This window comes from Oryctolagus cuniculus, chromosome 11 (assembly GCF_964237555.1).
Source record: "Oryctolagus cuniculus chromosome 11, mOryCun1.1, whole genome shotgun sequence".
Taxonomy (NCBI): Eukaryota; Metazoa; Chordata; class Mammalia; order Lagomorpha; family Leporidae; genus Oryctolagus; species Oryctolagus cuniculus.
This window is the reverse complement of record NC_091442.1, coordinates 38138330-38153811: the sequence shown is the minus strand read 5'-3', so window position 1 is coordinate 38153811 and position 15482 is coordinate 38138330. Positions and strand designations below refer to the sequence as shown.

Sequence of the window (15482 nt, the reverse complement as noted above, 5' to 3'; positions counted from 1 at the left end):
ACATATATTTGACAAGCAGAGTTAGACAGTGAGAGAGAGAGACAGAGAGAAAGGTCTTCCTTTTTCCATTGGTTCACCACCCAAATGGCCGCCACGGCTAGTGTGCTGTGGCTGGTGCGCTGTGCCGATCCGAAGCCAGGGGCCAGGTGCTTCCTCCTGGTCTCCCATGCGGGTGCAGGGCCCAAGCACTTGGGCCATCCTCCACTGCCTTCCCAGGCCACAGCAGAGAGCTGGACTGGAAGAGGAGCAACCGGGACAGAATCCGGCGCCCCAACCGGGACTAGAACCCAGGGTGCTGGCACTGCAGGTGGAGGATTAGCCAAGTGATGAGCCGTGGCAGTGGCCTTAAATGTATATTTAACATTTTCCATTATCAGTTTTCTTAAAGTGGATGTTTTAGTTGAGTTCCTCCCTAGGAAATATTTTAGCTGAATAGAGTTGTTTTCCATAAGTTAATGCCCTGTCCCATACTTCTACCCTAGTAGCTTGTACCCTTTGACTGGTTTAATGGGGAGGACATCAAAGCCTGGCTTCCTTGCATTCAATTTGAGATAACCCTAAAAGCCATCTCAGTTGCACAGTTCCCCAGGGCCTGATTGAGGTCTTTGCTGTGATGACATCACAGCTGAACTGTTCCCTCTTCCTATTCCTGATCTCTTACTCTACTAGATATTATTGTACCGTTTTATGTGGCCTCAATGGTATGCTGGTAAATGTTTAACAGTCAGCTCTCTGGAACTCTGATTTGTAGTGTTTACTGATTTGTGGCCATTTTCAAGCTACCAATGTGGTGTCAGTGGATGCGGAGTAGATGTGAACAATTCATGACAGTATAAGCCAGCTCCAATCACTGCTACCAATGCTCTCCAATGAAATTCTTAATGCAGGCCGGTGCCGCGGCTCACTAGGCTAATCCTCCACCTGCGACGCTGGCACACTGGGTTCTAGTCCCGGTCGGGGCACCGGATTCTGTCCCAGTTGCTCCTCTTCCAGTCCAGCTCTCTGCTGTGGCCTGGGAAGGCAGTGGAGGATGGCCCAAGTGCTTGGGCCCTGCACCCGCATGGGAGACCAGGAGAAAGCACCTGGCTCCTGGCTTTGGATTGGCACAGCACCGGCCGTAGTGGCCATTTGGTGGGTGAACCAACGGAGGGAAGACCTTTCTCTCTGTCTCTCTCTCTCACTGTCTAACTCTGCCTGTCAAAAAAAAAAAAAAAAAAAAAAAAAAAGAAATTCTTAATGCAAATCTCTAACTCAGTCTCTTTTCAGGGTAACCTAAACTAATTTAACATGAAACCATTGATTATTTTTATACTGTCAATTATTTTTATGCTATGAATTTCACAGTTAGAATGAAGTAGAGCTGGTCATCTCACTTGTGTCAGTGAAATATATACAACACACACACTTAGCCCATACATCACAACACCATTAGACAATGTCCTACAATAATTCTCTAGAACACACCTCCCTAGATACACACTCCTCTTAATTTCTTAAATAGTACATAGCTGGGTAGAGTGTGCTGGGCAACTTGACTTTAAATACATTGTTCTTACTGTTTTGAAATCAGAAAAAATTGCAAAGAATTCATCAAGTGCTGTTATAATGGTTATTAATACAATTATTATTATTGCTATAAATCAAAGTATATATTTAAGAGGGTCAAGGTTTCATCATCAGAACTTGTATTTTCAAATCAGAGTGAGTAGTTTATAACAATTGCTATCTTTGAAGAAAAACAGAACATTGCATGTTGAGAGAACTGTCAAGACTTTCACTCCATTGAGGAGCTTTTTGTTGGGATCAATAAATAATCAGAGGTTAAAGGGCTTTTTTTTAAGGGTTGGAAGATAAAAGAAAAAAAGATGAACAAGATAAGAAAATGAAAAAGGCCATCTTGTAAGGAGTGATACAGAAGAGAATTGGAGAAGGAGTAATTTTGCCAAATGAGTGGCAAATTATTCCTCAACATGTAGTACATTTTTATTGAAAGAGAAGTTACTTGGAAAATGGGAGGAAAACGTCATTAAGGAAAAAGGTTGGCCATGGAATAAATTCATTTTACTTTACTAATAATTATCCGCAGAGAACCAGGACAAGGTTCCTGTTTTTAGAGCTGACAGATCTGTCAAGTGAAAGCCCCAATAATGGCTCTCAGATTTTGACTGGGTTACAAGCACCTGAGCAGGCTGGTTTAAATGTAGATTCCTGGGCACTACAGCTATTACAAATCTGGAGGTCTGATGTGGGACCCAGTGGTTGACATTTAAACAAGTTTACTAGCAAAATCTGAACCTGTGGTCTATCAAACCAAATCATGCTAAAAGGCAAGATGGGGGAATGTCCATGACACCCTTGTTTTATGTTAAGGTTAGGAAGGAGCCGATGTCATTTCCTTATTATACAAATGGATCTTCCTTACAAATATCAGTCTGGGAGTCTGGAACCTTTGCCTTCTCATTTCCTGAAGGTCATTTTCTAGAACAACATCTTTTATTTGTCAATAAACCATTCAGATTCTCATGTATATACTTTTATACTCTTGATTCCCCTGTAGAGGAAAAATCTGTGTGTGTGTGTGTAGGTGTGTGCATGTTTGTATGTGTGTGAACGTCTGTGTGTGTATGTGTGTGCTGGACTGTAAACAGTGTGTGCCTTTGTAAACAGGAGGTTTGGGGGCATATAACATTGTAGTTCTGTTAGAGGATTCTCTTTCCCAACAGACCTAAACAAAGAGAAATTTTTGTCTCCAATATAGCTTCTCATTAATCTCTATAGAATTGAAGTTACAGTCTTATCAACCTTGCAGTAGAGGAATTCCTGATAAAAACTTTAAAAATGCATTATTCACAATCATGTTCCTAACCTACCTTGTTCTGTACAATATACTTCTATTACTAGCCCTAGTCTGGGTCTCCCCCAGTGTACCCAAGAAGCATTCCATTTTAATTACATTTGTTTTATTAAAGGTATATTCAACATAGACTCTCTTAGAGAAATAGGGATTTTGTCTTGGATCTTGATGAAAAGGGAATAACCTGCTTCCTGCCCTCCATTTTGAGGGGGTAATTAGCTTCCCATGATGGATTAGACTTAAGCTTCTCCATGAAAGTTATGGTGGACATTTATGTGCAGGAATACACCCACTTAGGGGCTTAAAATCCAAGGGGACTGTGAACTGTGTTTGAAGATCACAGACAGATCTATATAGGAAGAGGGATGTTTGTTGCTTCCTGACTTTGGGAAAGACCTACATATCCCACTGTCTTTTTTTTTTTTTTTATTTTTTTACTATCTGTGTCCTTAATAGGACTGGAGATAGTCATGCATTTTGGACAACTCACTAGAAACAATTTCATTTAAATGCACATATTCAAAAGACCTACATAGTCTTCCTTTCTTTGCATATTTGTATGACATACATGTATGTTCTTTGCACAACTAATGCTGCACCAATTCACTGAGAAGAGTTAATTTCGTTATTCAAGTCAATCCAGATGCAATTGCATCCTGAGAACTCAGTTCTTTTCATCTTTCACTAACAATACTTCTTATTACCCTTAACCATTCCCGAGGATCTTTGTCACCATGATGCACTTTTAAACTGATGTACCCACTGAGGGTTATAACTTTCCCATGGATAGCGTTCCCTGCTGATCCCTCTTTTCTTGAACATGCTTTGAGCATCTGAGCACATTGCTCTATCCAGTGCTGGCAATGCAGTAGAGTTTCTATCTCAGTGCACAGCATGAAAGCTTGGGTCCATCTGTGTCACACAAAACCAAACCTCTCTTGAAGTGATTTGTTTACAGTGTCATTTGATGGAGTGGAATGTCCTGTAACTCATTCGAACTGTTACAGAAGCTTGGCTAAAAGGTCACCACTGCTCTTTAGAGTTTCCAAATCTGGGCACCATCTGGGAGCTTGTTAAAGATAAGGGTTCCCACTGGCTTTTTCCATACCCACCAGATTTACTTAGCAAAGGGCTACTTTTTCAGAGAACTTTGTGTCCACATTGACAGAGAGAGGAGAGAAGTAAGACAGAGAGAGAGAGAGAGAGAAATTATTTGCATAAAAGTTTACTTTGTGCTAAATTTGAGTGTGTGTGCCAAGTGATGGTACTATTTAATAACCAGTCTTGGAAAAGACAAAATTTGCTTTTCCATGTCCTTGAATCAATACATCCTTCAAATGCCGTCTTCAGAGTTAGTTCTAAATCAAATTCAATTTCACCTTTTTTTTTTTTTCAGAAATCCGTAAGAAACTGGCAATGTATTCCTGAAAGTCATAAAGGTTGTGCATGCTAAACATTCACTCTGTGTGACACCAATAATGCTCAAGTTGTTTTGACTTTAGAATTTTAGTCTAGACCTAGAGCCGGCTCCTGCTTGCTTTCTGCCCTTGAATTTTCCAAACCTCAAAAGCTCAGCTGTAAAACTATAGGAGACCAGCAAGAGGTAAAGGGAAGTTTCCTTCCAAGACATGGCTAGATGCTGCTAGCCAATTCTGGTCTTTCCCATGAAACATTAACTATGTCTTTGGACACTTGTCCTTGGAAAAAGTTCAAATGTGGCAAAATGTAGAACCAATGTTTCTTTACCTCCTTGCCTGGTTCCTCTCATGATATGGATGAGTTCTAGCTGGAACTTTTATGGGTGGAACACAGAAGTCAGGCACCTTCCACCACCCTCACATCTGTAGGTGAAGTGAGTAAACACATAGTGAGATAACAAAATTAAAACTCAAAAATCTCTCGTTTGGCTGGATCCGCTGAAAGGATCTGGACCAACGAGGCTTCACTGTAGCAGCTAAAACATAGGCTCATTGCCACTAAAAAATATCCTAAGAAGTGTACATGTGTGTGTAGGCATGTGTGTGCATGTGTCTGTGTGTATTTCTGGCAGAAGGCTTGAGAGAGGAGAAACTTAAATCTGGAGCCATATTTGTTTCTGAGGTCCCGAGTTAGAGACATTAAAAACACAGCAGTGTCTCCCTCATTTCAATCAAACTAGTCCTTAGGAAGGAGGAGAAATCCATTTAGACTGCTTCTGAAGCAAGGAGGGAGATCTTTCTGGCAAAGTCTTCATGTTCCATTCAGGACCAGGAAACTCAATCGTCGAGTTCAAAGCTTGTCTCGTCGTAGAGTTCAGGGCGCGCTGAATGCCTGTGCCGGGAATATTTCACTTGCAGGAGATCACCGATTTCATCAGTGGCTTCCAAAACCTGTAATGAGATTGACTTCCGTCAGTTATCTTGAAACCTAAGTAGCTCTGCTTTGTAGAGTGCAGATAAATAGCAAGCCTCACAGAGACCCTCAGTTTATTTTGCCAGCTTCTTGGGCTTTAACAAAAAGGATCAAGATCCATATCATTAAGCTGTGGTTTCTAAGCCCTACAGGAATGTTAGATGCTAACTCATTTTACTTAATGATCGAACTCCACATTATGAACGTGTGTTTAATCGTGGGCAGTTTGAGCTGTGGGATACCAGCATCTGACCCATGCCTACCTATCCTTCAAGGCTTTATTTTAAAATTTAATGACTTAGATATATCCTTGTGGAAGAAAAAAAGGAAAGGTTGCAGAATGCATTTGAAGTTTTGTCTTCATGACACAGCAAAGCAACCTGGCCAAGAACAAAGTGGAACACTGTGGGAGCTGCTCAGCCTCCATCCTCCCAGGCTCTACCCTCCCACACCTGTGTTTCATGTTCTAATAGGGCTTCAGCTCACGAAGGGCCACAAATTCACCTGCTTCACTTCTTTTACTTCAGTGGGTAAATATATTTCCACTTTTACCGATGAAATGGCTGAGAGTCAGAAGGTGAAAAAGTATGTCTTTTGTTTTTTGTATATCACCAATTCTATGGTACTGGGCAGATTTTTTAAAATGTTTCTGAGTCTGTTTTTCTTAACTGGTTAAATGAAGAGAAAGACAGTTATTAAGATCTAAAACTTCAAAAAAAGTTACTGACAGTTGTCAATATTGGAATGAGTGACTACTGGAGTTTAGGAAACTTCCTTTTGGGAAATCTTTCACATTTGTATCCATTGAGATATCTCTGGGGTGGGTGTCCTGGGTGTAGCCAGCTGAGCCACTGTTTAGGACTCTCCTATCCCATATCAGAGAGAAAGTTCAAATTTCAGCTCCTTTGTTCCTGACCCAGCTTCCTACTAATGCACCTGGGGAGGCAGCAAATATTGGCCAAGTATTTGAGTTCACGCCACCCATGCGGGAGACCCAGATGGAATTCTGGCTCCTGGCTTCAGCCTGGCCATGGCCCTGGCTTTTGAGGATATTTTAGGGAATAAACCAGAAAAAGGAAAATTCCCTATCATTTTCTCTCTCTGTCTCTGCCTTTTCAATGAATAAATAGAAAATTATTTTAAAAGAAAAATATATCCACCAACATGTTGAAGGTAATTTATTTCTTGGTGGTGAGACTGAGGATGTTTAAAATGATTTTCCGGGGGTGGGGAGGCTGGCCCTGTGGCATAGTGGGTGGAGCTGCCACCTGCAGTGCCAGCATCCCTTGTGGGCGCCTGTTCGAGTCTGGCCGTTCCACTTCTGATCCCACTCTCTGCTATGGCCAGGGAGAGCAGTAGAAGATGGCCCAAATCCTCAGGCCCCTGCACCCCTGTGGGAGACTGGGGAGGCTCCAGGCTCCTGGCTTTGGATCGGCACAGCGTTGGCTGTTGCAGCCATCTGGGGAGTGAATCAGCAGAGAGAAAACTTCTCTCTTTCTCTGCCTCTGCCTCTCTATAACTATGCCTTTCAAATAAATAGATAAAACTTTTTAAAAATGATCTTCCTGGTTTTTCTAGATTTTTCTATGCACATCCAAGTCCTAAGGAAAAAAAATACACAGTTACCCTTTAAATGTCATCTATCTGGGATAATTTCTATTGATGGTTGTGGAAGGTGGGTTATGGAACAGCTCAGTGGGGTCTGTAGTGGAGTACAACCCCTGGGATCATGGGTGAGACAATTCAAGGGGAGTGCAGGAGGAAAGTATTAGGATTTCTAGTCATTTTTTAGGTTAAAATTTTAAACTTTTTAATTCCTGTTTTATAATCGACATAATGTAATAGTTCATGGTAAAGAAAGACTACCCAGTACACACCTATACTCAAAGTTAGAGTTCCTTAGCTGACTGCCATTTGGGGGAGCGGCGTTCTTTCTTTCTTTCTTTTTTTTTTCAAAGATTTTATTTATTTATTTGAAAGGTAGAGTTACAGACAGAAAGAGGGAGGGACAGCGAGAAAGGTCTTCCTTCCGCTGATTCACTCTCCCAAATGGCCACAATGGCCAGAGCTGTGCTGATCCAAATCCAGGAGCCAGGAGCTTCTTCTGGTCTCCCACATGTGTGCAGGGGCCCAAGAACTTGAGCCGTGTTCCACTGCTTTCCCAGGTCATCAGCAGGGGGCTGGATTGGAAGAGGGGCAGCCAGGACTAGAACCGGTGCCCATATGGGATGCGGGTGCCACAGGTAAAGGATTAACCTATTGTGCCACAGCAAAACCCCGCCCCCCACCCAAAGCAGGGTTCTGAGTTGGCTGGTGTCACTCAGCAGGTGCAGTTAACTGACTTGTATATTTACAATTTTTACCCACAGGGTGGACGCATTAAGGTGAGTTTAGAGCTGTCATTGGTAAGGGATAAGCCTTTAATTAAAAAGGGAAGATCTGAAATCATTTTATGTCTGTCTTGTTCCAAACATAGGCATTGCATGCATTTGTCTAGTGTTGTTTACATTTTGTGAGCATTTATGTGCAGTTGCTATCTTAGTGCCTTGGCTGTTCAGCTGGGTCATTGTTTCTCTTTCTCTTATGTATATAGTAAGGAGCTGTTCAGATTGTTTTTACTGAATGGGGTGCATGATCTCAAAAGTTTAGAAGCATCTATCTAGATGATGCCTTGGTGTTCCTTTCAAACCTGGTTTTTTGCAGTAACTAAGAACTTGTGAAGAGAATCACAAGGTCGGATAGCTACAGAATTGTGTATATGTGAGTATCTCAATATTCCTTGGCTCACCAGAAATACAACCTTAATCCATCTTCCTATCCTCTCTGGTCATCTGTGGTAGCTTGCTCCCTGGTCACCCCCTCTGCTCATTCTTGCCTGCAGGCCCCCTCTTCATCACCTTCTTCCATTGATGTACAAACATGTTCAAGTCTTCATCCATTTCCATGGAGTTTTTCTAAACTTGACTTTTTTTATAAACAAACATTTTGTATTTCCTTCCTTGTAATCCTTCTTACCATCAAGTCACTCCATTGAAAAGAAATGACATTTAAATGAATGTACTAGAAATAAATGCCATAACTAAAAATAAAGAAGGATATGAAGAACAATAGAGTTCATTCAGCTGACTTCCCATCTCAATACCTAGAGTAAGCTCCGTTGTTAATGTGCCATTCAGCAAATTTTTGTTGTGTACCTATTATGCAGTAACACTGGTTTAAGTACTATAGTTATAATGGTTAAGAAGAAAGACACAGTCACACTCTGGGTGTGTGTAGTTCAGATTCAAACTACCTTCTTCACTGTTTTATTCTTTGTATTCTTATTTTTCTTCCCTGCATTTTCCTAAAACTGCCCAATGTGAGAACATCAAGCTTCTACTAATGGCTAATCCAATACTGTCTTTTCACCTCTCACCCTACTTAAATTTTCTGCAGGTTTTTTTTTGGGGGGGGGTCACATTTAGATCTCCCCCCTGTTCCTCTTCACTGTATCTTTTTAAAAATTTTTTTAAAGATTTTTATTTATTTATTTGACAGGTAGAGTTACAGATAGTGAGAGAGAGAGAGACAGAGAGAAAAGTCTTCCATTGGTTCACTCCCCAAATGGCTGCTACAGCCGGCACTGCGCTGATCCAAAGCCAGGAGCCAGGTGCTTCTTCCTGGTCTCTCATGTGGGTGCAGGGCCCAAGTACTTGGACCATCCTCCATTGCCCTCCCAGGCTACAGCAGAGAGCTGGACTGGAAGAGTAGCAACCAGGACTAGAACCCAGCACCCATTTGGGATGCCAGGGCCACAGGTGGAGGATTAACCAAGTGAGCTACGGGGCCGACCCCCCTCTTCACTGTATTTAGCACCACATCAGTCCAGGCTTTCTTGGATCATTCTAGCCTCCTCTAAGTCTAATTCCCTGACTGTGATCCCTATATATACCCAGATACGTGGGCACCACACAGATGTCTGACCTTGGCCTGATCCTTCTCACTGAACAATTATATATCTTCTGCCACCAGCTTTTGGGCCGGCGCCGTGGCTCACTAGGCTAATCCTCCGCCTTGCGGCGCCGGCACACCAGGTTCTAGTCCTGGTCGGGGTGCCGAATTCTGTCCCGGTTGCCCCTCTTCCAGGCCAGCTCTCTGCTGTGGCCAGGGAGTGCAGTGGAGGATGGCCCAGGTGCTTGGGCCCTGCACCCCATGGGAGACCAGGAGAAGCACCTGGCTCCTGCCTTCGGATCAGCACGCCGGCCGCGGCGGCCATTGGAGGGTAAACCAACAGCAAAGGAAGACCTTTCTCTCTCTCTCTCTCTCTCTCTCACTGTCCACTCTGCCTGTCAAAAAAAAAAAAAAAAAAAAAGTAATATCTTCTGCCACCAGCTTTAATGGCCCCTCATTTCCCTAAACTGTAGTACCTCTTGCCATGTACACTCTCGGGGCTTTAGAATCCAATTTTCTCTGATTAGTGGTCCATAGACAACTAATCTCACTAGGTCTAGAACTATGCTCATTTTATTTCTCCATTACCATTGCAAATTTGCTGTTCCTTACTGTGTAGCTTGTCTGTTTAACTGCTTTACCATCCTGCATACCTCAAGGTATCTTATGGTCCTTCTCACATGTTCCCCACATCCAATCATGTGCTAACTCTAGGCAGCGCTGTGCACTTGTAATGAATGCTCATAGGTCCATTTCTTTAGTTCCTGCTGCCATTGGCTTTGTTATCCCTTATTTTGTTCAAATAGCTCCATTTTATGTCCCCTCCTCTTGCCTCTTTTCTCTGAACACATTTGTCATATTAACTTCATAGTTATGCAGCACCACTAGTCAAAAAAACCTTGAATGCTACTCCACAGTCTCTATCAAAAAACCTGCCTCAAAAGTTACCTCTTCTGTGAATCTCCTCCATTATAATAACTCATTCCTGTCTTCATGTTCCCAAAGTTTTCCATATTTCTTTAAAATTTTTATTAATAATAATTGTACATATTTATGGGCTACAATGTGACCTTTCAATACATGTGTACAGTATACGGTGATCCAAACAGGTAATGACCACCTCCCTTTCTTTGACATTACTTTGTAACTGGAGACTTGGAGCTTTGTTCTTCTCTTTGTTTTTGCAATACACACTAGGTTGTTGTGAACTATCATCTCCCCAACTGTATTCCTTTTTCAAGATTAATTTACTGCGTGTGGTATTATCATTATTTGCTTGCTTATTATTTCCCTTCCTTAGTCTTTTTCCGGTAGAGTTTGCACATAGCAGACACTCATTAGCATTTGCAATTAACCCCAAACTGATTGGGATGACTTAGTTCTCTGATGTGACTCACTCATATAAAAGTGAAGTCAAGGGACAATGAGATGCAGATTTTAAATCATTTCCATCACTTTTAAGTCTGTCTGATAAAATATAGGTCTGTCTTGGTTTTCCAACATGTTGCTAAGCAGGGCTAGATTTTATGGTAGATTTAGTAGGTATGAAAAATATAAGGATAACAGGCAGCTAATGCTAAAATAGCATGCAAGATCAATTTTTACATTTAAGAACAAGTAAATAGCAGGAAATTTGGCTACTATAGAACCAAAATAATACCTTGACTCAGATTTTTGTTAAAATAATTTCATTTTTCTGTTGAATTAGTCCCATTTTTGGGCATTGTGGAGGTACCCTTGCTTTTTAGCAGTGAGTTTCCCTAGTGGTTTTCTAAATCACCCAAGAGAAACTTCAAAAGCCCCAGGCTGGCTTAATAAATAGACTGAGAATCCAAGGGAGCAGGACTAGAGATTCCGTTGGGCTAGGCCGTACTCACCTTGTCTAACATCTCCCGGGTATGTGCTGCTGAAATACAAAACCGAGCCCGAGCTTCTGCCAGGGGAGTGGCTGGAAATCCAACGACAACCACTGCAATTTTCTTCTCTAACATATGCCTTGCAAAAGCCCTTAGGGAAAAGCAAAAAAAATGTTAAAAAGGAGATTGGCTGAGAAAAGACAAAATTATCCTGTCTGCAGAAAAGGAATATTACTAATGACTTTTTCTTTTTTCATAAGTAGAAGAAGATTGGAGTTAAATTTCTGTCAAATAAAATTGACAGAGAAATGGTCAGTCACTTGATACTGCTTGTTATTGGGTGTGATATTATGGGTCCTGACACACTCATTAGATAATTGTGGGTACTGAGTCTTTGACATGGAGCAGAATTGCTGATGTATGTGGTATGTGACTGTTGCTTAACAAGGCTGCTTTGATGTGAAATCCTTCATCATCAGGGTTCCTAGGACTAACAACCAACAGCTATACAATGCAGTTACATAAGAAAGAGTACATATTAAGTGCAAACCTACATATTTTCATAAAAATTAGTATCAACAATGTGCAAATGTCAAGAGGTCTATATTTAGTGACTATAATTTTAAAAAATTATATTATCTTAGAGGACAGAGAGACAGGGAGATCCCAAATGCCTCTGGTTCACTCCCCAAATGCCTTTAACACCTGAGCCTGGGCAAGGCTGAAGTTGGGAGCCAGAACTTGATCCAGGTTTCCCACATGAGTGGCAGGGACCTAATTACTTGAGTCATCACCACTGCCTCTCAGTGTCTACATTAGCAGGAACCTGGAGTCAGGAGCCATAGCTAAGTATAAACCAGGTACTCCAGTGTGGGATGCAGGGTTCCCAACTGGCATCTTAATTGCAAGGCTAAATGCCCATGTCAGTGACTATAATTTGAATATCAAGATCAGAAAATTCAACGCCAAACCAATATACTACTCTAGAGCCAAAGATTATATTTTCCATCAAACTAGATATAAGAAATAGCAAATCAGATCTAAGAAATAGATGTACTAAATAGCAGTTATTTTTTATGTGTGACTGAACCAGGTAATTTCAGGAATAATAAGCCCATTGGCTAGGTTAAAGGGGAATGTGGCAGAGGGAGACAGGAAAAAAAGTTTACACCCATAGAGAACTTAGTAGGAAGACACAACATGTGGGATACAAGTCATATAATTATAGAGCTCTTCAGCACAGTATACAACTTTTGTAAGCTACAGTTCCTTCTTTTTGTTATTCTGGACTCTGTTTTTCAGAGTAACACCAGTAACAATTCTAGAATATCAAACTCAAAGTCTATAAATGTCTTTGCTAAAAGTCAAAGTGAAACAACAGACACCACAGAAATAAAAACAATCATCAGGAATTACTACAAAGAGCTGTATGCCAACAAATTCTGAAACCTAGAAGAAATGGATAGATTCCTGGAAACATATAACCTACCAAAATTGAGTCATGAAAACATAGAACACATAAACAGACCAATAACCAAGATGGAGATTGAATTAGTAATAAAGACCCTCCCAACAAAGAAAAGCCTAGGTCCTGACAGCCTCACTGCTGCATTCTACCAGATATTTAAAGAAAAACTAATTCTAATTTTTCTCAAGCTATTCAAAACAATTGAAAGTGAGGATATCCTCCCAAACTCCCACAAAGCCAGCATTACCTTAATTCCTAAGCCAGAAAAAGAAAAAAACAGAAAAAGAGAATTATAGACCAATTTCCCTGATGAACATAGATGCAAAAATCTTCAATAAAATACTAGCTAATCAAATCCAACAACACATCAGGGAGATCACTCATGGGACCAAGTGGGGTTTTATCTCTGGTATGTAGGGATGGTTGAACATTTGCAAATCAAAACATGTGATACGACACATTAACAAACTGAGGTAAAAAAACCATATGATTATTTCATTAGAGTCAGAGAAAGCATTTGATAAAATTCAACATCCTTTTATGATGAAACTTTAAGCAACTTGGGTATACAAGGAACATTTCTCAAAACGATCAAGGCAATTTATAACAGCCAGCATCCTACTGAATGGGGAAAAACTGGAAGCATTCCCATTAAGATCCAGAACAAGGATGCCCACTCTCACCGTTGCTATTTTACTTAGTCCTGGAAGTTTTAGCCAGAGCTGTTAGGCAAGACAACAAAATCAAAGGGATACAAATTTGGAAGAAGGAAGTCAAACTATCCCTATTTGCTGATCACATGATTCTACATTTAGGGGACACAAAAGACTCCACGAATAGACTATTGAAACTCATTAAAGAGTTTGGTAAAGTAGCAGGATATAAACTCAACACACAAAAATCAATAGCCTTTTATACACAGAAATACTATAGCTGAGAAAGAACTTCAAAAATCAATTCCATTCACAATATCTACAAAAAATTTTAAATACCTTGAAACAACTTTAACCTACAACATTAAAATTCTCTATGATGAAAATAATTACAAAACATTAAAGAAAGAAATGGAAGAAGGCATTTAAGAAGTGGAAAAATCTTCCATGTTCATGGATAGGAAGAATCAAAAATGTCCATACTACCAAAAGCAATTTATAGATTCAATGCAATCACAATAAAAATACCAACAACATTCTTCTCAGACCTAGAAAAATGATGCTAAAATTCATATGGAAACCAAGTGACCCCGAATTGCTAAAGCATTCTTAAACAACACAAACAAAGCTGGAGGAATCACAATATCAGATCTCAAGATATACTACAGGCAGTTATAATCAAAACAGCCTGGTACTGGCACAAAAACAGGCATGTATACCAATGGTACAGAATAGAAACTCCAGAAATCAATCCATGTATCTACAACCAACTTATCCTTGGCAAAGAAGCTAAAATTAATACCTAGAGCCAAGACCGTCTCTTCAACACATGGTGCTAGGAGAACTGGATCTCTGCATGCAGAAGTATGAAGCATGACCATTACCTTACACTTTACATAAAAATCCACTCAAAATGGACCAAAGACCTAAATCTAAGATGTGATACCATCAAATTCCTAGAAAACTTTGGGGAAACCCTATAAGACACTGGCATAGGGAAAGACTTCTTGGTAAAGTCCCCAGAAGCACAGGCAGCCAAAGCCAAAATTAACAAATAAATTACATCAAATTGAGAAGATTCTGCACTGCAAAAGAAACACTCAGCAAAGTGAAGAGGCAATTGACAGAATGGGAGAAAATATTTGCAAACTCTGCAGCTGATAAAGGATTAATTTCCAGAATCTATAAAGAGCTCAAGAAACTCAACAACTACAAAACGAACAACTCAGTTAAGAAATGGGCAAAGGATCTAAACAGACATTTTTCAAGAGAGGAAATTCAAATGGCCAACAGACACAAGAAAAAATGCTCAGGATCACTAGCCACCAGGGAAATGTGAATAAAAACCATAAGGAGGTTGCACCTTACACTGTTAGAATGGCTCTCATACAGAAATCAACAAACAACAAATGTTGGTGAGGATGTGGAGAAAAGGGTACCCTAATCCACTGTTGGTGAGAATATAAACTGGTACAGCCACTGTGGAAGACAGTATGGAGATACCTCAGAAAGCTGAATATAGACTTACCATATGACCCAGCCATCCCACTCCTGTGAATTTATCCAAAGGAAATGAAATCAGCATATGAGAAAGTGATTTGCACTCCATGTTCATTTCAGCTCAATTTACAATAGCTAAGAAATGAAATCAACCCAGATGTCCATCAACTGAAGACTGGATAAAGAAATTATGGTATATATACACAATGGAACACTAAACAGATTTTAAAAAATGAAATCCTGTCATTTGCAGCAAAATGGATGCAATTGGAAACCATTATACTTAGTGAAATAAGCCAGTCACAAAAAGAAAATACCATTGGGTCTCTCTGATCTGTGGTAACTAATAGAGTACCTAAAAGGTAATCTGCTGGAGTGAAACTGATGCCTTGAGATGCAATGATTTTGAACAGCCCTTGTCCTGACTGTTGAGGAACAATGTTTGTTTGTTTTGTTCTTTTTTTCTTTTATCTTCATACTATTCAGTGAACTCTCTACTTAGTGTAGGGTTAATCTTATGAGTATAAAATTAACTGAAAATAGATCTTTGTGAATAAGAATGGAAAAGGGAGAGAGAGGAGGAAGAAGGGTAGGAGTATGGGTGAGCAGGAAGTATGGGGGGAAAGAATCACCATGTTCCCAAATTTGTGTATATTAAATGCATGAAATTTGTATTCCTTAAATAAAATAAAATAAACATGTACTGAATGCCTGAGAATATGACAGGAACAGTTGTATTCAATGTTCAGCGATGAATAAGATTGATAAATTCAGTGTCTCAGGGGAAAAAAAGGGTCAAGATGAGATAAAAAGGCATGTACCCCCAAGGG

At 40.3% G+C, this 15482-nt stretch overlaps 2 protein-coding genes across 8 annotated transcripts in view; one reads left to right on the top strand and one right to left on the bottom strand.

Moving 5' to 3' along the window:
- TASP1 (taspase 1) overlaps nt 1–15482 on the top strand; it is a 504811-nt gene that overhangs the window by 465112 nt on the left and 24217 nt on the right. The window lies entirely within an intron of this gene.
- The window catches only part of SPTLC3 (serine palmitoyltransferase long chain base subunit 3), a 159805-nt gene continuing 145913 nt past the window's right edge, over nt 1591–15482 (bottom strand). The window contains exons 11-12 of the mRNA XM_002710970.5: nt 11053–11182; nt 1591–5223 (exon numbers count right to left, since the gene is read on the bottom strand). Coding sequence (XP_002711016.3) covers nt 5110–5223; nt 11053–11182 — 244 coding nt within the window. The 3' untranslated portion in view covers nt 1591–5109. The remainder of the gene's footprint in view (nt 5224–11052; nt 11183–15482) is intronic.